The following is a 26,095-nucleotide window of genomic DNA, read 5'->3' as shown; positions in this document are numbered from 1 at the left end:
GGGTCAGGGTGGGGCGGTGCGCAGCGCGCGGCAGATTCGAAGCTCGGTGGGGCGGGGCGGGTTGCAAAGCGCCGAGCGGCTCGGGCGGCGGAAGTGGATTTGGCCGGCCCTTAGCCAAGGTGGATCCTCCTACATCGGAGAAGGCTGTCGCACAGGGCGCAGGGAGGCGACCGCGGCCTCACTCCGGCGGCATTCCCTCGGCTCCCGGCGGCGGCGCCATGGACGAGGCGGTGGGCGACCTGAAGCAAGCGCTTCCCTGTGTTGCCGAATCGCCCGCGGTCCATGTGGAGGTTCTGCAGCGCAGCGGAAGGTGAGCGTATATACGGAGTCCGACCACGCGGGGCGCGACCTGATCCGACCCCACCACGCGTGACTCCGAGTGGCACGACCTTACCCCAACTCTTAGGATTCCACCCCACAGCGTCCCACCCCTCAGTACGGCCCCACTTCGCACGACCTGAACAGCCTGACATGAACCCACCTAGTATGACCCAGCACACCTCCACCCCACTTCAGTTGACCCTAACAGCATGATCCGACTTTGCCCTCCATCCCACCACACATTACTCTTGAGTTTCACCTCTCACATTGCCGCATATCCCATCCAGACCCTACCACCATCCCAGACTATCTGGCAGGACCCCACAGCTCTCAACTGACTGGCCTATGGAGCACAGCCTAACGATGAGCTCCATGTAATAGGACCTGCTAAGCGACAGAAGTGATCTCCAGTCAATTAGGGGTGCAAGGAAGTGCAGTGTCAGTAGAGCAAGTATTTAATTTGCAAAGCCAGAATCCAGTGGCAAATTTCCTGTTACAAAGATTATGTACGTACTCCAGGTTAGACCCTACAGCTATGCATTTTCAGGTTTTCCTTAAAAGGGCTGCTAACATGGATTGAATGCTCATAATGTTTCAGGCTTGTCTCAAACACTGAATTTTTATTAATTTTCATAGTAGTGTGTGAAGAACTAGTGGCACCTCCTTTTTCTAATTAGCCTGAGGGTGGCTGATGGTATGACTGCAGGCCTGGGACCCTACAGTTGATCCTAAGACAGTACACTGCCAAGCCCCATCTTGACTAATGACTTTCTTGTATATGTCTGAGGTCTGAGGGAGGGAAGGTGTGTGTCTGTGTGTGTGTGTGTGTGTGTGTGTGTGTGTGTGTGTGTGTGTCTGAGTGTCTGTGTTTGAAACAAGTTCTTCTGTCTCAGCTTGCATGCTGAAATTACAGCCAGACCTAGCTATACTTTAGTGGGGTTTTTTTTGTTTTTTTGTTTGTTTTTGTCGTTTTTGTTTGTTTGTTTTTTGGTTTTTTTTTTTTTTTCTTGGTTTTTCGGAACAGGGTTTTTCTGTGTAGCCCTGGCTGACCTGGAACTCACTTTGTAGACCAGGCTGGCCTCGAACTCAGAAATCCGCCTGCCTCTGCCTCCCAAGTGCTGGGCTTAAAGGCGTGTGCTACCACGCCCAGCTTTTAGTGTTTTTCTTAACTAAGATATTTTATATATGTTTTATTTATCTTTCTAGCACTGCAAAAAAAGAAGATATAAAGTCGAGTGTTTACAGGCTGCTCAACCGGCATAATATTGTGTTTGGAGATTACGTCTGGACTGAGTTTGATGATCCTTTTCTAAGCAGAAATGTTCAGTCAGTGTCTATTGTTGACACAGAACTAAAGGCTAAAGACCCTCAGGTAAATTCCTAGTTCATAGTGCTGGTAAGTGAGCCCTTAGAGATTATGAGGTAATTGTCATAAATAACTAACATTGACGTGGATAGCGGGTTACTACCCTATCTGTTGGTTTTGGTGGCTATTACAATCTAAGCAACAGATTCCATAAAGTCACTTTAGGCAACAGATCTCACGTGGGAGGTTTATTAGGGAGGGAGAATCCAGAGGCTGCTTCTGGGTGAAGGTGGAGGGAGAAGAAAGAGTGCAGAGAGGAGGGAGTGTCCTTTTAGAAGGGGAGATCGAACATGTACATAGGAAGGATATGTGACTAGTGGCGAGAGTAGGAATGTGTAGCATCTTGGCAGCTTGTGGTGACTGATCCTGCTGTTGTTGTGTCCCCGATTGCTAACAGTAGCTAGATAAGCTTTAGCTATGTGTCCTGGAGCTAGGTGCTAGAGTAGGGATGTTGTGTGTCAGGATGCTCTTGACAGAGCCTGGAACAAATTGGAAGTAAAATTTGACAGTTGGAAAACAGACCTACTAATAATTAGGTTGCATTAGAATACATCACAGACCGTAATTCTCTTTTTATGTACTTCTAGCATACTAAAGTTCTCTGAATTGCCACTTCGGTCACTTTAATGGAAACCAAATATTCTATAATATCTCTTCGTCAAACACCTGAAGCTTAGAGAAATTCTCTGGTTTTGTCTTTTCCTCAGTTTCACAGGAGTCATGACCATAGTATGATTCATTATAAAGGTCTCAGAGAAGACCCAAAGCACAGTTATTGCCATCTCTGTATAGAGTCAGAAGGAAAACACGGCATGATCATTTAAATAAAAAATCGCCATGGCCTTTATCCCCCAAAAAAAGGGACACAGTTGTCATAGCCTCCAAATGAAAAGTTAAGATCAAGCCTCCACTGGGCCACTGTAAGTAGAGGACCATTCCAGACACTTTGCTGCTGTTTGATGAAGTGCAAGTTCAAGTCTCTATGGACCTGCTGGGTCCTTCTCATATTGACCGTCTTGTTGACAGAATGATGGGGTGGAGGTTCAGCTTCCTACTGATGTGCCCTGGATATAATCTAGTGATTAATACTTAGGTTTCTTGACTACATAGTTAAATCCAGAGTCAGCAGGCAAATTACAAAACTTGAGTTTTCTTGTAGTGACAGAACATTAAGCAAAAAGATAAGGATGAGTCACAAGAAAACGAGCCAATCTAATTTTTCTCCCAGTATCCAAATCTAGAACAATGACTGTTGCAGTAACTACTGTAGTTTTAAGTCATGACTCAAAACACTATAAAGCCCCCAGTGATACAGGTAAATGATGGATAAAGCAACTGAGGGAAAGGTGCAGATATTCTTCATAAAGTTTGTAGCTTCCCTTCAAGGGGTAGCATTTAAATCCACTGACCTAACTCATCTTCTTTGAACCTTCTTATATAGCCTTTAACGGCTATATAACCTTTGAACCTAACCTTTAACGGCTGAGCCATCTCTCCAGCCCTGAACCTTCTTTAGTACCCTTCTTCAAACTACGTAACCCTGAACTGGTAAACTAGAAAAGGGAAGATACTAACTTTTCAGTGGACATACCTGACAGCATTCCCTTGGTCAAGGCTAAAGTCATTCTCTCCTCTGCCTTGATGGGTCCTCATGGTGAAATTGCACTTTATTTCTCATTTTGAAACTTGGAATCCTGCTCTGATTTGGGGAGGAAGCAAGATATTTGGCCATTCTAAATGAAGGACAGACATAAAGATGGCCTGCTGGGAAAATAAACAGGAAACCGTATGGATGTATGGAAAACCATTTCTGCTCCTGGCTCAAGTGACTGTACTACCTCTGAATTTGGTTGTAGAGAATTTTCTTCTTTATATAAATGTTGGCATTTTCCTTGAGTGTTAACTTCACAATGGCAAAAAAAAAAAAAGAAAAAATCACTTAAAAATTAGTTGTGTTAGGAATGGTAGAGCACACCTCCTTAATCCCAGTGCTTATGAGCAGAAGCCGTTGCATCTCTGAGGTTGAGGCCACATGGTCTACAGAAGGCATTCCAGGTAGCCAGTTCTATAGACCAAGACCCTGTTTTCAGGGATGACGGGGTGTCAAGAGCCTGAAGGAGTGAAACAGATAAACACCTTAAAAGCTAATCGTAGATCAGAAAAGAAATGCTAGACTTTTCATCTAATCTGAGATCTAGGTTTTTTAAATATATTTTTATTAGATATTTTCTTAATTTACATTTCAAATGCTATCCCCTTTCCTAGTTTCCTTTCTGAAAATACCCTATTCCCTCCCCCCTCCCCCTGTTCTCCAACCCACCCACTCCTGCTTCCTGGCCCTGGCATTCCCCTATACTGGAGCATAGAATCTCCAAGATTTCACAAGACCAAGGGCCTCTCCTCCCATTGATGACTGACTAGGCCATCCTCTGCTACATATGCAGCTAGAGACACGAGTCCCACCATCTGATTACTTTGATTGGTGGTTTAGTCCCAGGGAGCTCTGGGAGTACTGGTTAGTTCATATTGTTGTTCCTCCTATAGGGTTGTACAGCCCTTCAGCTCCTTGGGTACTTCCTCTAGCTTCTTCATTGGGGACCCTGTGCTCTATCCAATAGCTGACTGTGAGCATCCACTTTTTTGTTTGTTTGTTTTGTTTTGTTTTTTTTCAAAACAGGGTTTCTCTGTATAGCCCTGGCTGTCCTGGAACTAACTTTGTAGACGAGGCTGGCCTTGAACTTAGAAATCCGCCTGCCCCTGCCTCCCAAGTGCTGGGATTAAAGGTGTGCGCCACCACCGCCCAGCGAGCATCCACTTCTGTATTTGCCAGGCACAGCCTCACAGGAGATAGCTTTATCAGGGTCGTATCAGCAAAATGTTGTTGGCATCTGCAATAGTGTCTGGGTTTGGTGGTTGTTTATGGGATGAATCCCCGGGTGGGGCAGTCTCTGGATGGTCCTTCCTTCAGTCTCAGCTCTGAAGTTTGTCTCTGTAACTCCTTCCGAGAACTAGTTTTTAATAACAGTATTCCTTGATCTTTATTTTGGACTTTAGCGTATATACTACAAGTAAAGAAGGCGTGTCCTGAGTTGCATAGCTGTGTTTTCTTCTTTCCTCATCAACAGCCCATTGATCTGAGTGCATGCACCATTGCACTTCACATCTTCCAGCTGAATGAAGAAGGCCCCAGCAGTGAGAATTTGGATGAAGAAACAGAAAATATAATTGCAGCAAGTCACTGGGTTCTGCCTGCAGGTACAGGGTCCTGACAGTAGGGTAGTAGTGGAGGGAGGCAGCCAAGGAAGGCATAAACCAGAAGCTTAAGACACAGCTGGGGTATTCCATGTCACTTAATGAGAAGATTTGGTTCTTTGGTTTTGTAAGAATTTAGGATGATTTATCCCTTTGGAAATAAATTAAAAGGATCTCACTGTGTTAGCTTCTATGACTATAATAAATGCTTGAGACAATTAGCTTATTAGGAGAAGAGTTTATTTTGGCTTACAGTTTTAGTTTATGAAATCGTCGCTCCATTGCTTTGTGCCATTAGCAAGGCAAAGTAGCATATTGTGGGAGGGAGGCGTGGCAGAGGAAGCCTGCTCTCTTCACGGCCAGATGCAGGGAAGAGAGAGCAGGAGATCTGTGCCCTGACTATCTTCTTCAAGGACGTGATCGAAAACCTTCCCCGGGCCCTATCTTTTCAGTTCCACTCCCTCCCAGTAGCGCCATGCTGAAGGTCAGGCTTTTAGTATGTGAGCCTTTAGGGAAGACTACAGATTTGATTGGTGGTGATTTCAAAGGAAGGAACACGGTTCTGAACTGAGACTGTTGTTCCTTTAGACGAACACCTCATTGTGAATAACTAAGGATGTCAAGTGCCTGTTGGAACTGTTTAAAGCTTGTTTTGTTATAAAGGTTGTGTGTGTCTTTTATCTGAAAACTAAATGGTCAAAGGTGGGTTAAAAGCCTTGAGTCGGGATTAAAAATTTTTACAATACCTGTTCATTTTTCTCCTCTACCAGGCAGTCCTTGCCTGCTGTGACAATGCTTCTCTGAGGTCTTTGCTACTGGGTTCCAACAGGTAGTAGCCAGGAATTATTAATTCAGTCATCAAGTTCTATGTTTATACAGTATGTTTTTGATTGTTTATAACACACTTTAAATCATAACTTAAGGCAAGTCTAAGACAAAATAGAAATTGCAGCATTCAATGAAAGCAAAAATACAGTGTACCACTACTTATGGAAATACATTAGCCCAAAAAGGAAATTTACAGGCTTGCATTGAAATAAATACCTGGATTTTTTTCCTCTAAAGACACGGAACTGGTGATTAAAAAATAAACCCGGAGAAAGCAAGAGATGTAATGGAAATGGCAAAACTGAAAATATTAGACAATGGCGGTTTTTTTCTGGAAAACATTTTAGTGCTTAGATGTTTCACACACGCCTATAACGGTTTTGGGTCAGACCAGCTCCATTCCTCTCTAATTCCTCCTGGTCCTCACCACCATTTTTGCCTCCTAACAGCATGTGCTGGGTTTTTTTGTTTTCATTTTTGTTTTTCTTAAACCCACTGGATCCACTTGGTGCTGCATCTGCTGTAGCACGTTTAGCCTTCTAGGGCCTGCAACACAACTGATTCTCCTTCCCCTAGCAGCCATCCGTCGCCAATAGTTCCTGAGATAGGGGTGGAATTTCACAAGCCACAGCCAACTAATAGTTATGCTGCAACATCCTCTAATTCCAGCCCTTAAAATTGTTTTCACTTCCCAATGATACCTGAGCCTAAGGGCACTATAGATGTCACATTTAGAGCTAAGAACTCCACAATCTCTTACTCTCCGAGACCTAGACCTGTTTTCTGCCTTTGTGTGGCAAATATATATATATATAAATTTTTTTTTTTTTTTGAGACAGGGTTTCTCTGTATAGTCCTGGCTGTCCTGGAACTTTGTAGACCAGGCTGGCCTCAAACTCAGAAATCCTCCTGCCTCTGCCTCCCGAGTACTGGGATTAAAGGCGTGTGCCACCACGCCCGGCTATATCTATTATAAAAAGAAGCTCTTCTGATGAGGGTCAAAAGTCCACTTATTTCTGGGTGTAAAAAAAACTCAGGGCAAGGGTCGGGGGCAGTTTATTGCTGTGTCTACTTAACAAATAGTGTTAGGTTCTCCCCTAGGCCTATGACCAAGTCAGCCATGGAGTTTTAGTCCAGTTAATGATACAGGGTTGAGTTCAATCTTGTGGTTTGAGCTTTAAACACAATCAGAAAGCGGTTAGTTACTCCTATAACATTTCGTCCACCAGTGCACCAATGGGAGTTTCTTGCCAGGCCAGTCAGAACTTATTATAACTTCCAGGGTTCACAGCTGTGTAAAACTGTAGATAACTTTCTCTTTTAGTAGCATGCATAGAACCTCTAGCACTGTGACAGCTAGCCTGGTGGATGGGGAGAATTCATTTGTAAAGCACCAGTCCACAAACATGAAGAGTAATTCATTTTCTCTGTCTTACATTGGGGATTGAACTCCAGGCCTCAATGAGCAGTCTACCTCTGAGCTTCATGCCAGGGCTTTGTATGTAAGTGTGTGTGTTTGTTTGAGATAGGGTTTCTCCCAGGCTGCCCTTGAACTCACTCTTAACCCTGAGGGGTCTTGAACTTTTGATCCTCCTCCTTCCACTTGAGCTATCAGATTTGATAAGAATAATCCTTTTATTTCACTTATTGGTCAAAATTATATGACTGGCATTTATTTTAGATCTCTACTTTTAGGAAAAGTTGAACTTTGGGGAAGAAGATAAACCACTTTCTGTATCAGTCTCCATCTGCAGTTGGAAAGCGTTGGTCTCAAGTTCTTTCTAAAATTGGACTTTCTGTCTTATTTTCCTTGACAGCTGAATTTCATGGACTTTGGGATAGCCTCGTGTATGATGTGGAGGTCAAATCACATGTAAGTTGTACTATTTTCTTGCTCTCTAGCCTCACTGTGTCTTGTGATTCAAGAGGGTTTCTGGAGATCCTGTCTACCAGTGGCCCACGTCTGAATGCCAATCCATCAGAGGTTCCCCAGCATAGAGCTGATCCTTTAGGTAGAAAATGGTCAGAGACTAGCCTGACAAGTACTTTCTTAGAGCGTGTTGTCATTCTAAGTAAAAGCCATGATGGTTTTTCCTCTTCGGATGGTACCAACCAGGATTCTACCTCCTTACCTTTTAAAGATGCCTTCTAGAACAGGGGCAGCTGATAGGAGATGGCCTCTCAGTGTCAATCAGTGTCTCTCGGGTGCGGGCCTTCCTAGCATGCTTTTGGAAACCTCTGCCTTACGGGTACCTGATCTGCCTTTCTGCTTTTCCTCATTAGCTCCTTGATTATGTGATGACCACCGTACTCTTCTCAGACAAGAACGTGGACAGCAACCTCATCACCTGGAACCGGGTGGTGCTGCTGCACGGTGAGGTGGGCGGGTTTGCATGTGACCAAAATGAATGGCCTGACTTGTAATAATTTATACCTATTCCATCTACAATGTTAGAGCTCTTTCATTTCTGAAGGAGTCAGGATTGCTCTGGAATATTCCATATATGCGAAGCTAATTCAGTTCACTGAAGTCTGGCAAATTTGTTAGTTGACTTTCTCTTGTGGGCAACTTGTTTGCTTCCTTCTGACCTTTTTATATAAAGTGGTTGCCTATTTTTCCAACTGAACATAATTGCTTAGAATAAACAAGTCTACTTTCTTTTCTTTGTAATAGCAACTGCTTCACTTCATGAGAGTGAACTACAGGAGCCATGTTTTTAAAGATATTCTGTCAGCTCCTTTTTAGAAGGAAATTGTTGATTTGTTCCCACCCCCATTGCTGCATAGAGATGGAACAAAATAAAGACAACACCCACAGCCAGGCCTTGGTGGCACACACCTTTAATCCCAGCACTTGAGAGGCAGGCAGATCTCTTTGTCTATGGAAAAAGACAACATCCACATTGTAGCCAAGGAGAAGCCTGGGTCTACTACCCTGGTTATGCCAATTAGGATTGTCAGATTTCCCAACGTCTTTTAAGAAGTATCTTTTAAGGAGCTAGAGACATGGCTAAGAAGTTTAAGAGAGCTCTTACTTTTGCAGAAGACTAGGATTCAAGTCCCAGCACCCACATGGTAGCTCACAACCGTCTGTAACTCTAGTTCTTGGGGATCTGATTTAACCTCTTCTGCCCTCTCAGGGTCCTGCATGCATGTGTTACACTTCCATGCAGGTAAAAGCAAAATACGCATATACATAAAATGTAAATAAATCTTAAAAAAAAAAAGCTGACTATGGTAGAGTAGATCTTTAATCTCAGTCCTTAGGGGCAGAAGAAGTGGGCAGATGTCTTAAGTTTGAGGCCAGCCATGGCTGCATAGTGAAACCTTGTCTCAAAGAAGAAAACAAATGTATGTGGATGTGGTTCACATTTTAGAGGGTCAGTCCATCACCAATTGTCTGCTGTTTGGGGCCTGTGGTGAAGCACGTGGGAGAACAGTTATCACCTCGTAGCCAAGAGTGAAAAGAGAGGAAGAGACCAAGGTCTCTCAGGCCCCTTCAAGTACATACCCCAGTGACCTAAAACCACACTTCACCTTTCATTTTCTGCAACCACTCATGCCACCACTCTGAGGACCAAACATTTAACAAATGAGTCCAAGTAACATTCCAGATATAAACTGCTGTTCTGGTCTAAGGTAGGGTACAGGTCACCTTTGCATTATCTACAGTGAGAGACGCCACTGCAGGAGTGGTCTTGTACCTGTATTTACCAAGAAAGCTGTATTTGGCCTTTGAAACGTCCCTTGATGAGTGTGGACTTCATAAAGGAAGTGTGGAGACAAGGGCTGGTGTCACCAAGATGTAGACCAGGCATGTGGTGTTTATTAAATATGCCTAGAGTTGCTAAAAGCCAAGAAGCAGTATGTCATCTGGGAGAAGTAGGCTAGTCCATATCAGTGAAGTCCAATCAGGACTACATGGTGAGACTCGAGAGCTTTTAAGCTTTAACTTAAAATAAATTAATACTTATAGTAACAACAGTAATAATACTTAACTATGCTTAAAAGGTAATGGCTTCAATATATTTCCTTGGCTATTATTACAGGTCCTCCGGGTACTGGAAAAACATCCCTTTGTAAGGCATTAGCCCAAAAACTGACCATCAGACTGTCGAGCAGGTAACTTTGGTGACAACAGAGAGGAAAGAAGCAGGCACAGGAGTTGTGACATTTAAAATGTTTGTTTTCAGTCATGATTCATGAGTTCCTCTCCTTGGTGTAGGTCAGTTCATTCCTCTATACCCAGCTAGGTCTCGGGTTTGATTCAGTCTCGGTGTTTTTGTTTTTGTTTTTGTTTTTTGTTTTTTATTATGTATTTTACTCATTTACATTTCCAATGCTATCCCAAAAGTCCCCCATACCCCCCCCTCCGCCACTCCCCTACCCACCCACTCCCACTTTTTGGCCCTAGCGTTCCCCTGTACTGGGGCATATAAAGTTTGCAAGTCCAATGGGCCTCTCTTTCCAGTGATGGCCAACTAGGCCATCTTTTGATACATATGCAGCTAGAGTCAAGAGCTCCGGGGTACTGGTTAATTCATAATGTTGTTCCACCTATAGGATTGCAGATCCCTTTAGCTCCTTGGGTACTTTCTCTAGCTCCTCCATTGGGGGCCCAAGAACCTCTGGTGGAATCACCATGCCTGACCTAAAGCTGTACTACAGAGCAATTGTGATTAAAAACTGCATGGTACTGGTGTAGCGACAGACAAGTAGACCAATGGAACAGAATTGAAGATCCAGAGATGAATCCATACACCTATGGTCACTTGATCTTTGACAAGGGAGCTAAAACCATCCAGTGGAAAAAAGACAGAATTTTCAACAAATGGTGTTGGCACAACTGGCAGTTATCATGTAGAAGAATACCAATTGATCCATTCCTATCTCCTTGTACTAAGGTCAAATCTAAGTGGATTAAGGAACTCCACACAAAACCAGAGACACTGAAACTTATAGAGGAGAAAGTAGGGAAAAGCCTCAAAGATATGGGTACAGGGGAAAAATTCCTGAATAGAACAGCAATGGCTTGTGCTATAAGATCGAGAATCGATAAATGGGACCTCATAAAATTGCAAAGCTTCTGCAAAGCAAAAGACACCGTCAATAAGACAAAAAGACCACCAACAGATTGGGAAAGGATCTTTACCTATCCTAAATCAGATAGGGGACTAATATCCAATATATATAAAGAACTCAAGAAGGTAGACTCCATAAAATCAAATAACCCCATTAAAAAATGAGGCTCAGAGCTGAACAAAGAATTCTCACCTGAGGAATACCGAATGGCAGAGAAGCACCTGAAAAAATTTCAACATCCTTAATCATCAGGGAAATGCAAATCAAAACAACCCTGAGATTCCACCTCACACCACTCAGAATGGCTAAGATCAAAAATTCAGGTGACAGCAGATGCTGGCGTGGATGTGGAGAAAGAGGAACACTCCTCCATTGTTGGTGGGATTGCAAGCTTGTACAACCACTCTGGAAATCAGTCTGGCGGTTTCTCAGAAAATTGGACATAGTACTACCGGAGGATCCAGCAATACCTCTCCTGGGCATATATCCAGAAGATGTCCCAACCGGTAAGAAGGACACATGCTCCACTATGTTCATAGCAGCCTTGTTTATAATAGCCAGAAGCTGGAAAGAACCCAGATGCCCCTCAACAGAGGAATGGATACAGAAAATGTGGTACATTTATACAATGGAGTACTACTCAGCTATTAAAAAGAATGAATTTATGAAATTCCTAGGCAAATGGATGGACCTGGAGGGCATCATCCTGAGTGAGGTAACCCAATCACAAAGGAACTCACACAATATGTACTCACTGATAAGTGGATATTAGCCCAGAAACTTAGGATACCCAAGATATAAGATACAATTTGCTAAACACATGAAACTCAAGAAGAAGACCAAAGTGTGGACACTTTGCCCCTTCTTAGTATTAGGAACAAAACACCCATGGAAGGAGTTACAGAGACAAAATTTGGAGCTGTGACGAAAGGATGGACCATCTAGAGACGGCCATATCTGGGGATCCATCCCATAATCAGCTTCCAAACGCTGACACCATTGCATACACTAGCAAGATTTGCTGAAAGGACCTAGATATAGCTGTCTCTTGTGAGACTATGCCGGGGCCTAACAAACACAGAAGTAGATGCTCACAGTCAGCTATTGGATTGATTCAGTCTTGTAAAGTACCCTGAGGATAATGGTGGCAGCGGAGCACTGTCCTACAGCATGTATACCAAAGAAAAGTTTCTCTGCTCCTGGTGTCATACTCATGGGTGACACAGTAGGAAAAGGACATTGATGTCCCTGTGGTCTTATCTTGCCAAGGGCTAGCCTTGGCTTGGAGAGGGGTTCCTGAGAAACTGGGTGTTTAGGAGCGGTGAAAACAACTCAAAGTCAAATCACCAGTCCAAGCCTATGTCCTGCTGAGATGGCTTTCCAGACTCTGTAGTTGCGACAGCTCTCTCTGCTAGTAAAAATTCTAAAAGCTCTGACCAAAGTCAGAAGAACTGCTATAAAAAATTATTGGATCTTCTGATGAAGTCAGAAATAACTGTTTAAAAACTTTCTAAAAGTAATTCTTGGGTTTTCTAATCAAAATCAGAAAGCCCAACAAAAAGAAATTCTAAAAGATCTGTGTTCTCTCTTCAGACAGCCTTCTCTGGATAGCCGCTAGAAAGCTCCTAAAAGAGCTGTGTATGTTCTTCATAGATTTTCCAACTAAAATCAGAAATTCTGTTAGAAAAAATTCTTGAAGAGCTCTCACTAGAGAAAAAAATTCTAAAACAGAACTGATGTCTTTGGTAGCTCATCTCATGCCAACCAAAAGCGCAGTTTTCTAAATTTACATATCAATTTAGTTATTTATTCTAGGTTCCCTCTAGATCCTCTCATAAGTCCGCATCCCATGACTCTTAGGAAAAGGACAAAAACATTTTTTTCCTTTAACCTTGCAAAAGAATTCAGAGATCTGCCTGGCTTTGTAAATTTAACTGGGTGGGATCTTGTCCTGAGATTACCATCCAACCTCACCTAGCCCAGGCTAACGGAACTCAGGAATCTGCATTTATAAGCATAAACAAACAAACAAAAACTTAGCTGGGTGGTGCCATCACCCCTCCCTAAATCTTTGTCACCTTCCTTTAGTATCTTTCTGACAGGCTAGCTCATAGTGCAGCTGCCTTTCCTACTTTATATCTGTGAAGCCCCTTATACAATTCATATTGCATCCTTGTATTTTTGCACAGTTGAGAAATTATGCAGTTTCAAACTTTTTTTTTTTTTTTTTTTTGAGACAGGGTTTCTCTGTGTAGCCCTGGCTGTCCTGGAACTCACTTTGTAGACCAGGCTGGCCTTGAACTCAGAAATCCACCTGCCTCTGCCTCCCAAGTGCTGGGATTAAAGGCATGCGCCACCACTGCCCGGCTTCAAGCTCATTTTTAAAAATCCTTTTTCACAACCTTAAGGGCTGTTCTGAAGGTCCCATTATTTGCCATTTTGCTGAGACATTAGCCACACCCTTGCCTCCCATCCTCTTGCTTTCTCTGATTATTATCACGGAGTCATTAACTTTAATAGGGAGGACATTCCTTGGAGGAATGTAAAAATAATGTATATTATTATACAAGCAAATCTTATGACCACAGCAGCCATCTATACTCCTGGAGGACAATGCCCGCTGAGCCTGTCCCAGGGGTAGAAACCATGTCATTCCACTGCACTGGACCCTTCATTATCTGTCCTTCCTTGAGTTCTGTCTATTTGGGGTCTCAGTTCTCTTCACATTTGACAACCATGTGATGATTACACGGGAATCTGTCCTTCAGCATGTGAGACTGCTTGCTAGGTGTTGCACACAGACCACCCATCTACTTTGCCCTTTTATTTCCGCTCTTTATTTTTAAAAGTGTTTTACTTTATTTTAATGTGTAGAGGTGTTTCGCCTGTGTGTATATCTGTGTAACGCATGTGTGCCTGGTGCCCAGAGAAGCGTAAAGAGCCTATCAGATCCCGAGGAACTAGAGTTTCAGTTGGTTGTGAGCAGCCACGAGGGTGCTGGGAATCAGACCCGGGTCTCTAGAAGAGCAGTCAGTCAGTGCTCTTAACCTCGGATCTCCAGCTCCCCTTTTTTCAGCTTTAAAAGAAATATCTGTACTGAATTTTAAAGTTTCTCTTGCTGTATCCTTAAGTTTGTGTACTTTTTGTAGTATCTAGATTATTCCCAATCATTTAGTTCCTTTTTTAACTCACACTGTTTTCTTTCTCTGAAGATTTCTTTTGGTTCTTTTTTGTGTTCTTCCTTCTTTCATATGTTCTTGTTAAAGTCTGAATCGTCTTATGGCTTTTTAAAACGATGTTCTTGCTTTCACTTGTGTTATTATCTCCTCACACGTTTCTTCTTCCTGGCATATGTGTTGTCTTTATTGTCAGTCTGAATGGATTTGAAATCACCTAGATAAAAGCCTTTGAGGGAGGCTTAACAAAGAAAGGAAAGCATGCCCTAAATGTAGGTGACACATTTGGCTAGTGTCCCAATATGAATCGAAAGAGAAGAGGAAGCCAGCTGACTGGTAGCCCTGTTTCCTCTGCTTGTGGTTGATGCTGTGGGCAAAGCCACTCCTGCCATACTGCCTCCTCTACCATGATGGACTGTGTTCCTCAGAACTGTGAGCAAAAATAATGCCCCCCTCCCTAACTTGCTTGTCGAGTATAGGGTCACGATGATGAAAAAACTAATTCAGCATATCAAGTGCATTTTACACAAATGCTTAACACTCTGACTAAAGGACCTAGATTTTCACATCTTACTTTTAAATCTGCTGGCTAGGTTCTGGTAGCCTTTTCAACTACTTGTAACCTAGGTTTCTGAGGTTTGTTTTCAGAGTCCTGGGGAAGTGGATTAGGTTTAGTTTTCTCTTTGTTCTGGTGTGTGCTGTGCCTACAGTCGCCACCTAGAAGTTCCTAGTAGGTTAAGATACAACTCTCCGCTTGGACCATAGTAGCCTGGATTTTTCTAGCCTGTGTGAGCTTCAAAGGCCTTCAAGCTTTGTGGACTCTCCCTGTTCACATGCCTTGGTATTCAGCAAACACACAGGGTTCCCATGCTGGCTTCAGGGATTTATTTCGTTTCCCCTTCCTCTGTGGAAGTCTGCCCCACAGCCTCTCTTCCTCAAACTCTAGCCTTGGTTTCCCCAGCTCCACAATGGCTAGGATCTCTTGGTTTATAGTTGAAAGAGGCCCGATGGACAGCCAGGGAGGCTCTTAGAGCATTTCCCTTGGGAACCACCTCCCTCCCCTGTGTATTCAACAAAATCCTTACCAAATGTCACTGTTTTTGGTCTTGTCTAATTTCTCATTGATGAAAACAATGTATGTTTGGCTTCTACTACTCCAGTGTGAAGCAGGATTCCTGTGAGATACACTGGTACATGTCTACGTTATTTCTTTAGAAGTGTCTTAGTATTTTTACATACAGTGAATACTTTATTTTCACCAGTTATGATTAGCAATTTGGCCCTATTCAGATAGATTAAATTGCATCTTTTCTTTAAAGGTCTCCAAAGGCAAGTTTCCTAGAATACCAGACAGGCAAAATATTCTTATAAGAAATCTGAGTTTCATTTAGAAAAATGTGGTGATTTGTGTTTATTTTGTAAGTTAGAAGTGGCATATATTTATATATGTGTGTGTATATAAAACAATTTATATATAAATTTTTTCCTCCCTATTCTGTTAAATATAATGTTTTTGGTTTGTTTGGTTTTTGGTTTTTTTTGTGGCGCTTTTTGGTTGGTTGGTTGGTTTTTTTGTTTTGTTTTTTGGGTTTTTTTTTTTTTTTTTGGTTTTTCGAGACGGTTTCTCTGTGTAGTCCTGTCTATTCTGGAACTCACTCTGTAGACCAGGCTGGCCTCGAACTCAGAAATCCACCTGCCTCTGCCTCCCAAGTACTGGGATTAAAGGCGCATGCCCCCCCCCCCACTATCTAGCTTAAATATAATGTTTTATAATTAATTTTATTTAATATTTATCTCAGTCTTTTTTGTTATCTCTTCATGTTCTTAATACCCTTCTCTACACTTTATAAGCAGTAAAAGTAATTACTGCTACAGTTTTAAAATGGAATACTACTGGTACTTCTTAAAAGCAAGAAATTCTTCTGTGGACCCATGACCTGAGAACTATAAAGAGTCTGGGAAGCCTGATCGACATAGAGAGTTCTAAGACAGCCAGAGCTGTGTACACTGTTTCAAAGGGGAGGTGGGTGAGGGGAGGGAATATGTTCTAGGAGCCAGCTTTTCTCCCCTTGGATAATGAGGCTCAGTGTGTGCTATTTCTGGGTGAAGGGCAGTACCATTTCAGACTTTCTTATTAGCAGCATTCGTGAGTTTTGACTTTTTAAGTACTCCAAGACTTGAGTATGTGGGCAAAGGAATTGTCACACCACTTTGGGGTTTATAGAAAAGAAAAATGGGTAGATGCTGTCAAAATTTCTTAATGGTTTTTATTTTGCTTTATTTACTATATTGGAAATAAAAGTTATACACAGACCAAAATGAAAGTTTCTGCTATTTGGTTCAAATGAGGATATGGGGAAAGTTGATTTACTTTTATCTGGAAGTGTTCATTGCATCCTATTAGGTTTTATACAATTATTAGTTAGATGGAGCTGCATATCATTAGGATGGGGGTCAGCTTCAGAATGTGGGCAGTGGAGGAATGCAGTGTCAAAGGCATCCGTTGTATTTTCCTTATGTCTCCTTTTATCATCTTAGGTACCGGTATGGCCAGTTGATTGAAATAAACAGCCACAGCCTATTTTCTAAGTGGTTTTCAGAAGTAAGTATTAAATGGTTTGTTTTGTTTTGTTTTTCGAGACAGGATTTCTCTGTGTAGCCCTGGCTGTCCTGGAACTCACTTTGTAGACCAGGCTGGCCTCGAACTTAGAAATCCGCCTGCCTCTGCCTCCCGAGTGTTGGGATTGTATTCAATGTTTTAATTGTTGATATTGTCAGATTGTAGAGCAAGACACCCACTAGGCATTCAACAAGTACCAAATCCTGTGGTCTCAGTTAGGCTGCCCTTGTTTTTGCCAAGGAGCCTTCATACTCATGTACTCTGGATCTGAATTGAGGTGTAACCCGGTACAATGTTGTGTGTGCAACTGAGTCCTGAAGGCCTGTGTGCCCAAGGCATGTCATCTCAGTATGCTCTTGGGTGGTGTTAAGGCGGGATACATAGGCAACTGGGAACAGAGTACCTGTAATTTTTCCCTTACCAGTTTCTGTATTGCTATCAGTGGTTTGCCTTGTTCCCAGGGGAGTAAGTTTGATCATGAATGACCGTGCACTTGAGGTCACTTGCACTGTGTTTCCCTGAGCAACGACAGATGTCTCAGGTATCCACGTCCTAGAATGCGGTAGTATTTATGCTGATCTCTAGAGCCATCTCTAGATCTTGTCTCATGCTTGGAGCTTTCTGAGGGTCCATCAGAGGTGGCCACAGTTGTGATGCTTTTGTGCTCCTGTATCAGTTGACTACAAATCGGCACTACTGATCCTAGTACTTTGGTTCCAGAGTGGCAAATTGGTAACTAAGATGTTCCAGAAGATTCAGGACTTGATTGATGATAAGGAAGCTTTGGTGTTTGTTCTGATTGATGAGGTATGCACTCAAAGGTAGTCATTCTTTGCCTGAATTGCCTCTTGCTGTTTCTGCCTGAGCCCTCTCACTTGGTGTTGCAAGCTCTTTTCTATGGATCTTTTCTTAGCACCCCATGCATTGAGCTTCTAGGAGCAGCAACACACATAGTAGGCACCTTCATTCTTTTTATTCAGACAACTAACAATCCTTAGCTGCCTGTGAAGTGCTAGTTACTCCTCCTTTTGACCTGTTACTCTGTCCCCACAGGTGGAGAGTCTCACAGCTGCTCGAAATGCTTGCAGGGCAGGCGCAGAGCCATCAGATGCTATCCGAGTAGTCAATGCTGTGTTGACTCAGATTGACCAGATTAAAAGGTAATACTGGGATAGATAGTTCATCGGTGGTGAGGGCGAATTGTGATGAGCAAATAACATTAAAATTGCTCTTAAGCGGCTTGATGGCTTTATAACCATTTCCCTCACGCTGGCTTTTGCTGCCATTGTCTCCCTACAGTCTCCAAGGAAGGTGCGGTGCCTTCCACAGTCTGTCTGAAACCCTCACCACTCTCTTTTCCAGCATCACTCCTAGTTCTGTGCGCCAAATTCCAATAATAGACAAGAGAAACACTAAGCCTCAGACCATTCTTACCTAGGTCCTATGTTCAGCTGCTCAGCTTTCTACCACACTACCCTGTCATACTGACAGACTCTGCACTCCCGAGCGATGTTCCCTGTTGGACTGATAGGCTTCCACTTGCCTCTCTAGGATCCGCTATAATGCTTGTGATCTCCTCCCCCACCCCCCACTGCCTGGAATATTCCATTATCTTGGTTGTCTGCCTTCCCCACTCCCACCCTCACTCCTGTCCCCACCACCAGAAGAGGCAGTCATCATCTTCCCATTAGTTAAAAGGTGATATGGGTCAGAAAGACACCACCCCATGGTGTCCCTTCTGCCTTTATTATGCTTAAGGCTGATAGCCTCCATTGCCTCAGAGTCTTCACTAAGGTTGTACATGTCAGGAATGCTGCACAAAGTAAGATCTTCCCCAAAGCTCAAGTAGGTGAGACAACAAGTCCCCAGGAGAGTATACCACAGCTTTCCAGATGCAGAAGCCTTGGGAGTACCTGTTGATCATAGACCTGCTGCAAGCCAGGAGAGCCTGACTAGAGGTCAGGGCTGTCGGGATCTAAAGGCTGTGTTGGAAGGTTGCTCTGGGATAAAGCACAGCCACCAAAATAAAGCTAGCTAGGTTGTCCCACTCGTGGACTTACTGTCTTCCTACTATGGACCTGTCAAATAGGCCAGAACAGAACTGAGTCTTTAAAGCACCTTGTGTGTTGGGAGTCATTTACCGCTTCTGAAGTAGAGAAAAAAGAGAAAAAGTCTTCCTGCCAGGCAGAGTCAAGGCAGGTCAGGGCCTGTTGTCTGTTTCCCAGCCTGCTGAGGCGCGGAAGGATAAGAGGAGGTGCACCTGAGGCTCAAGGCTAGGAGCTGAAAATTCTCTTGACCTCGGTGGAAAGAACAGAGGTGTTGGGGGATAGGAACAAATGTCTTGTGTATATTTTAGGAAATTGTTTCTGTTAGCTTATGGCTTTGCTTCCCACAATACTGAAGCATGAGAAGGCTGTGGGAAATACGCTCGTTGGTGTGGTAATGACCTGCAGCCCTCCCATTATCTGCTTCTTCTATCTTCTTTCTGTCTCTCCTATAATCATCCTCACTCCCCCTCAGAGGACAGTTTGACTTTGCACTGGCAGGACTGGTGTAATTGTGCCTAATTCTTTGTTATTCATGACAACAGGCATTCCAATGTGGTGATTCTGACCACTTCCAACATCACTGAGAAGATTGATGTGGCTTTCGTGGATAGAGCTGACATCAAGCAATACATTGGCCCCCCCTCTGCAGCAGCCATCTTCAAAATCTACCTGTCTTGTTTAGAAGAACTGATGAAGGTACCTTTGTTTATTTCACTGCTGGCCATTACTAGATTTCTACATGTTGGTAGTTAATTGGCATAGCTTAATGTACTCTAGTTCTCATAGGCATTTTATTATAGACGCCTTACATTGAAAATTAGAGTTAACTGGGCAGTGGTGCCAGCACTTGGGAGGCAAAGGCAGGCGAATTTCTTTGAGGACAGCCTGGTCTACAGAGTGAGTTCCAGGACACAAGAAAGGAGAAAGAGAAAGAGAGTGGCGGGGGGGGGGGGGGGGGGCTATATCTAGATTATGCCTGCTGGCTCAGTATTTTTGATTTTTATTTCCATTAAGAGTTAAAAAGATTTGAATAAGACTATAAAATAATGGTTTTGTATGGCACTTTTATACATATATGTCATTGAACCATACTTTTAACAATGTTTCTGTTCTTCTGGTACTATTTGATTAACACTTTTCAGTATTTGAGGTACCAGTATGTAGAAGGTTAGTGAGAGGGCTGTAGGCAGACTATTAAATACATCCTGATTCTGAGCCAGCCATAGAATATAAAAGTGACCAGTCTCTTAGTTTATACAAAGAACAATGAAAGTCTTACTTCACAGGTTACACTGACTGAAGGCCAACGTTTTCAGAATACCATCTGACTGAAAGTTATAGTAACTGAAGTTCACAGACCTATGACTGACTGAAAGCTGTGGTTCTTAGACCAGCATCTGATAGCTCATGCTGCAAGAACATTTTTTTTAGTATAGAATGTAAGGAACTTGGGCAGGAACCAAGCAAGCCAACAAGTAGAGATTTATAATGATTGCTGTAGTGGAATTTTCCCTAGCCAGCAGAGTGGAATTGTCCTCAATGGATCCTGTAGCCATTGCCTGACACTTCATAAGATAGTGGGCCTTGCTGTTCTTACCAAAAATGCTTGGTCACTTTTGGGCAGGAATAGGAAGCCAGCTCATCAGTAGGTAGTCAAATTAACATGGTTCTGGCATTGGCAACTTGTCCTGGCTTCAGTGGGTATGGGGCATCTATGTGGAGCTTCTTTACTACCAAAGAGCTTTCTCATGAGGCAAGGTCCGGTGAGGAAACTGGATGTGTCAGAGGCCAAAGACACCTTTGATGCGTCTTCCGCCCTCATAATGGTACATTTGTCACTTGTACCATGAATCTAGAATGCTCTGAGGTTTAGCTTAGAGGTACAGATTTGGGGCGGGAGGAGCTGAATCCAGTTTCTTTCTTTTTTGTTTATTTGGGTTTTTTTGTTTATTTGAGACAGGGTTTCTTTGTGTAGCCCTGGCTGTCCTGGAACTCACTTTGTAGACCAGGCTGGCTTCGAACTCAGAAATCCACCTGCCTCTGCCTCCAAAGTGTGAATCCAGTTTCTTACTTTGGTCATTTTGTGAAAAATTTAGAGTTTGGGAGATGATTTATTGGATAAAGTGCCAGCCAAGCATGAGGACAAAAGTTCAGGTTCCCACAAAATGTAGCAAACCTGCCTATGATCCCAGGAGTTAGGAGATGGAGATGGGATCCTTGGAGGAAGCCAGCTTGCTAATTAGTCAAATTTGCAAGCTCTGGGTTCAAGAGAGAGATCTTGCCTTCTTTCTTTAAGATGGAAAGACATCAGCATACTGATCATGCAAATGCAGACATACACACCGCATGCACATGCAAAAGAAAAGAACAAGCTATGCAGACACTGAAGGCCGAGACTATGTAATTGGGTCTCACTCTATCAGGAGCTTACACTCTGGGCTCTTGGGATGTGTGCCTGCCTGTATAAATTCACTGACTGTGGGGACCTGAAACAATCACTTATGCAGAAAGGTAAGAATACCAAACAGAAACCTGTTTCTCTTTTTACCCACAAACCTCCAAAGTATACGTAGAAAGGCTCTGTGGAAGCAGTCAGTGCCACCCTGAAGGCTTAATGCAGCAACTTGACAAAGCCTCTAATCTATGAGGGAATGCTTCAGGGACCTACTGCTGTATCTGTCTTTCTAATAAACTAGTCATTCCTGAAGAGCAGACTAAGAGTCTTCCTTTGAGGACAGCTGTGGTCCTGGCTCTGCAATCCAGTTCTGCTCCTCTAGGTTCAACACATATTTCTAGAACTAAGGCAGCTGCTTAATACCACCCATCACAGCTCCCTACCCACTCCCCCAGCCCTGACATGAAGCAAGAAATACCTTGGCCAGAAGCTCAGCATCTAGCTGGCTGCTGACTCTGAGCCATGCTTTATTACCTGCATACTGGTCTTTGAAGAAACACAGGTATGTTGGTGTCTTAGTCAGGGTTTCTATTCCTAGACAAAACATCACGACCAAGAAGCAAGTTGGGGAGGAAAGGGTTTATTCAGCTTACACTTCCACATTGCTGTTCATCACTGAAGAAGTCAGGACTGGAACTCAAGCAGGTCAGGAAGCAGGAGCTGATACAGAGGCCATGGAGGGATGTTACTTACTGGCTTGCTTCCCCTGGCTTGCTCAGCCTGCTCTCTTATAGAACCAAGACTACCAGCCCAGAGATGGCACCACCCACAAGGGGACCTCTCCCCTTGATCACTAATTGAGAAAATGCCTACAGTTGGATCTCATGGAGGCATTTCCCCAACTGAAGCTCCTTTCTTTGTGATAACACCAGACTGTGTCAAGTTGACACAAAAACTAGCCAGTACAGTTGGGGAAGAAGTATGCCGAGCTGTTTTCTAGAGCCTGTATTTGAGTGATTATTTTGAATTTATATAAGTCATGACAGTTTGTGATAGCCCTGGAAGTACTGGTCCTTTTGCTCATAGTTCCTCTAGCAACTGTTATGTGGATTCTGTGTAACTATGCTGCTTTGTTCCCCAGTGCCAGATCATATATCCTCGTCAGCAGCTGTTGACCCTTCGGGAGCTGGAAATGATTGGCTTCATTGAAAATAATGTGTCAAAGTTGAGCCTCCTTTTGAGTGAAATTTCAAGGTATAAACTGATGTCTTCTTCTGGGTTTTTTTGTTGGTTTGTTTGTTTGTTTGTTTGTTTTTTCAAGAAGGTTTTCTCTGTGTATCCTGGCTGTCCTGGACTTGTTTTGTAGACCAGGCTGGACTCCTAGAGCACTGGGATTAAAAGCACATGCCACAACACCCTGCCTGTTAATCATTTTTTACCCCAAGAAAAATCACTTGCTGAGGTAACTAGGTATTGTGATTTTCTTTGTAGGCCAGAGAAGGCCCTGGAGGTGAGCTATCCGGGCACTGCAAAAGTAGGCATGAGTAGCTGGCAAAGGCAGCAGCAGCCTGCAGCTGGTAGAAGAAAAGTAAGAAGGGAAGTAACTTAGAGTTGCAGATTTTAATAAGGCTTACAAGATTAGGGTTTAGTTGTTGTACCCAGAGATTGAGATACTATTGTTTCTGAACTAAGTTTGTGCTGTGTTTTCCTTCACGTGGCGGCTCGTCTGAGTTCAAGAGAGGAAGGTACAGCAGCAAAGCATGGGTTTGCCAATGTGCATCACAAAGGCCAAGGGGGATTTGAAGCACAGGGTTGGTGTGGTAGCAACCTGCCAATGGGAACCTGTGAGCTGGGTGGAGAGATTTTGGAGTTAAGAGTCAGAGTCTCTGTGAGATAAAAACAGGTTGGTCATTGCCCATCAGTGCATGCCCGGCCAGATCACCAGGGACTGAGAGTTGCCAGCACAAGGGCGGGAACATGCCCGTTCATCAGTTTTTGATATTTCCTGCAACACAGGGTCATACAGAGCCTTATGCTTTTGGGTTGCCTTAGCCAGCCTTTGAGTTTTGGTTCACCATAAAGAGGGAAATGATCCCTGAATTGGGTACATTTTTATATGAAGTTGATACTATGAATATGATTATTTTCATACAGGAAGAGTGAGGGCCTCAGTGGCCGGGTCTTGAGGAAACTTCCTTTCCTGGCTCATGCTCTCTACATCCAGGTAAGCTTCCTTTTGCCCTGTGTTAGATACCCAGGTCTCTCACCCACGCTGCTCACAGGATTCTGGGGTAGTATCTTAGTTTCTTTTCCAGTTGCTGTGATAAAATATTCTTTAAAAATCAACTTCATGGAGAAAAAGTTTCTTCTAGCTACAGACCATCAGGGAGTGGAAGTCAAAGCAGCAGGAACTTGAAGCCACTGGTCCACAATCAGGAAGCAGAGAATGAATAATGAATAGATGGGGCTGTACAGTTCCCTTTTCCATTTATACAGTTCAGGACCCCAACCAAGAAGTGATGCTACCACAATGGACAGGTCTTGTCACCACAATTGATGTAATTGGGATAATTCTCTAAAGACATGCCCAGAGACCTGTCTCCAGGTGACTTTAGACTCAGTCGAGTTGATAACACCGTCCATCATAGACGAAGCAGGTGCTTGGGAAGAAGTGGCTCTGGGTGTCTGCTCATACGTGCAAGCCTATACATATGCAGTGCTCACAGGTACACATGTACCATAGTGCATTGGGAAACTTGTGTCTAAAGCCCTCCTCCTCCTTAGTATCTGTGCCCCATGAGCCTGGTTCTGCTCACACTCGATGGTGACCTGGAATCACTCCCTTAGCTGCTCAGAGCCAGGCCCCAGCCCAAGTCCATCAGCCCCAAGATTCTCTTAAATCTTGGTTTTCTGCCTGGCCAGTAGTGTGTACACCCGCTGTGTAGGTGTGGCTTTCAGTAGGGCCCTGAGTATGAGTGCTTTGACTCAAAAGGGAGAGCTTGGTGCTGAGCTCTGTAGTGATTCCATATATTTATAGTGATAAGCATCAGTGTCACAGTTCCAGGTCATTGGGTAAACTCTTTGTAAATGGTTCCAAAATGGCAGGCCTTGAGACCCCATGTTCTGTTCCAAACAGATTCTTTTCCTTCTTCGCAGGTGTATGAGTGCTGGCCTCCCCTACCTGGGAAACAGTAAATTATATCATCTTTTACAAACCACATCTGGGTTCCCTGTTGTGGGCCTGAGAGGTCCTGGGCTTGTCTGTCCTGCATAGAGCTGAGCCTCTTCCTAATTCCACAAATGTATAGATGGTAGCTGTCATGTAGCCCCACTAAAGCACAAGTCCATTCAGTAATGGTCGTTTCTTTTCAGGCCCCCAGCGTCACCATCGAGGGTTTCCTCCAGGCCCTATCTCTGGCAGTGGACAAACAGTTTGAGGAGAAAAAGAAACTTTCAGCTTATGTTTGATCCCAGACATCCATATCTATGGCTTTCAATGGACAAGTAGGAGGTGATACCGTCTACCTCACAGTGTGCATCAGAAATGACTCTAAGCCATGTAGATCTGCAGGCCAGACAGATGGGTGTACAATCTTTGTCAAAAGGACTATGTGTTATTTTACAGTGCATATCTAAAGGCAAAAAAGACTGCTTGTCTTTTTCACTGTTTTTAAAAGATAATTCCAGTCTGTTTGCATCTATGTAAAGCCCCATCCTGACTCAAGCCTGTCAGACACAAGATGTTAGAATTTGTTTAAAATAAAGGGAGATCAAAACAGCTGTCATAGAACAAGGGGGATGCTAACTAATGCAGTTACAGCATTGAAAGATGGATTCTTTGCTCAGGCTAGAAGGGAGCAGTTGCTTTCTGGCTTGAGTCGGCTTTGGTTAGCACAGGATGCTATGTGATGGGTGAGAAAGACGTGTTGCTGTGATACGGAAACTGAGAGGGGACTGCAGGTAAGAAGATGAAGAGTTCTTTGGTAGTGCACAGGAGCAGTGTGTGCTTTCTATGGTCACGTCAATCAGGCAATGTGTTTTGTTTCTCCAGTCATTTTACTTGTATTTCAAGTGAAAATTCTTGTTACGAAATATAAAATAAGTCAATATGTGTTGCACCTCACAGAATATCATGTTTTATGTCATCTTCTGCCAAACGTAGTTTGGCACTAATACTTTATACATGAATACACTTTTAAATGGAATGCTGCCTTTGTCACAGAACGTTTTGTAATATTAAACTTGTTTTCAGAATTCTCTTATTTTTATTCTAACGTCTGCTTCAAGTGCTGTGAGTTTTACTAATAATGACTGGCATACTCACACAGCATTAAGTCTGCTGTGCTCCCAGGATCTCATGGTGCAGTTGCATCATGGCAGGAACTCATCCACTCTGCCAATCAGGTTTGAGGGTGGCACTTCTGAGACACTACAGGCCCTGGCTCCTGCCTGACTACTAAACTCTACCTCCTGTTCCGAGCAGGGCACTGAAAGCAGAACCCTGCTCTCTGACTCCTTGGCCCCCGAGGGTACTTGACTTCACTTTCCCCACGGGAAGCTAGGGCTGGAGCTAGGGCTGACTACTAGGTCTCATGATCCCCAGTTTTCTTTTAGGAATAAATGTCTGTTGTTCTGACTGTTATCATTCATGTAGATGCAGAAGAAGTGTCTAAAACCACTCCCTTACTTTAAGTTACCTCTAACAAGCTGGAAAGGAAAAACAAAGTTAACAAGAATGCTATATAAATCTTGAAAAAAAAAAATAGCATAGTCTTGATACAAAAAGAGACATTAGAAAATGTCAGCCATGCTCATAAATATATATTTAAAACTTTTTACAAAATATTAGGAAATCGAAAGGAGGGAACAACAAAACCCAAGGGTAAACCAAAACAGGGTTACCCTGGACTTTTATTTCTAGGTTTTGGGTTTTGAGACAGTCTCACTATGTAGATTTGGTTGGCTTGGAACTCAGAATGTAGACCAGGCTGGCCTCTTAACAGAGAT

General features: G+C 43.3%; 1 protein-coding gene and 1 non-coding gene across 3 annotated transcripts; one reads left to right on the top strand and one right to left on the bottom strand.

The window, feature by feature from the left end:
• The first annotated feature begins 4 nt into the window (after positions 1-4).
• On the top strand, positions 5-25,350 carry Trip13 (thyroid hormone receptor interactor 13). Of its 2 annotated transcripts, none has more exons than XR_873456.3 (13): positions 5-310; positions 1,528-1,693; positions 4,813-4,942; positions 7,585-7,640; positions 8,051-8,141; positions 9,817-9,889; positions 16,564-16,627; positions 17,352-17,452; positions 17,699-17,805; positions 19,236-19,389; positions 22,230-22,342; positions 23,243-23,312; positions 24,461-25,350. XR_873456.3 is itself a non-coding variant. In NM_027182.2 (13 exons), the coding sequence occupies exons 1-13, from the start codon at positions 219-221 to the stop codon at positions 24,554-24,556; spliced, it is 1,299 nt and encodes a 432-aa protein (NP_081458.1). In that variant the 5' UTR covers positions 33-218; the 3' UTR covers positions 24,557-25,338. The 2 variants fall into 2 exon arrangements, 1 of the variants encoding a protein (NP_081458.1); NM_027182.2 differs by having other exon boundaries at positions 33-310; positions 17,366-17,452; positions 24,461-25,338.
• Positions 12,373-12,437, bottom strand: LOC115488274. The gene has a single exon (XR_003950798.1). It is a non-coding gene; the product is annotated as a U7 small nuclear RNA (small nuclear RNA).
• Positions 25,351-26,095: the final 745 nt, after the last annotated feature.

This window comes from Mus musculus, chromosome 13, assembly GCF_000001635.26.
Source record: "Mus musculus strain C57BL/6J chromosome 13, GRCm38.p6 C57BL/6J".
NCBI lineage: Eukaryota > Metazoa > Chordata > Mammalia > Rodentia > Muridae > Mus > Mus musculus.
Note: the sequence above shows the minus strand (reverse complement) of the source record. Positions and strands in the feature narration are given on the sequence as shown.

Bases quoted from the DNA above. Each gene is read 5' to 3' on its own strand.
- Trip13 (NM_027182.2), top strand. From the start codon at position 219: ATGGACGAGGCGGTGGGCGACCTGAAGCAAGCGCTTCCCTGTGTTGCC. The intron at 1,694-4,812 runs GTAAATTCCTAG...CCTCATCAACAG, and splicing joins TAAAGGCTAAAGACCCTCAG to CCCATTGATCTGAGTGCATG. The intron at 22,343-23,242 runs GTATAAACTGAT...ATTTTCATACAG, and splicing joins CTTTTGAGTGAAATTTCAAG to GAAGAGTGAGGGCCTCAGTG.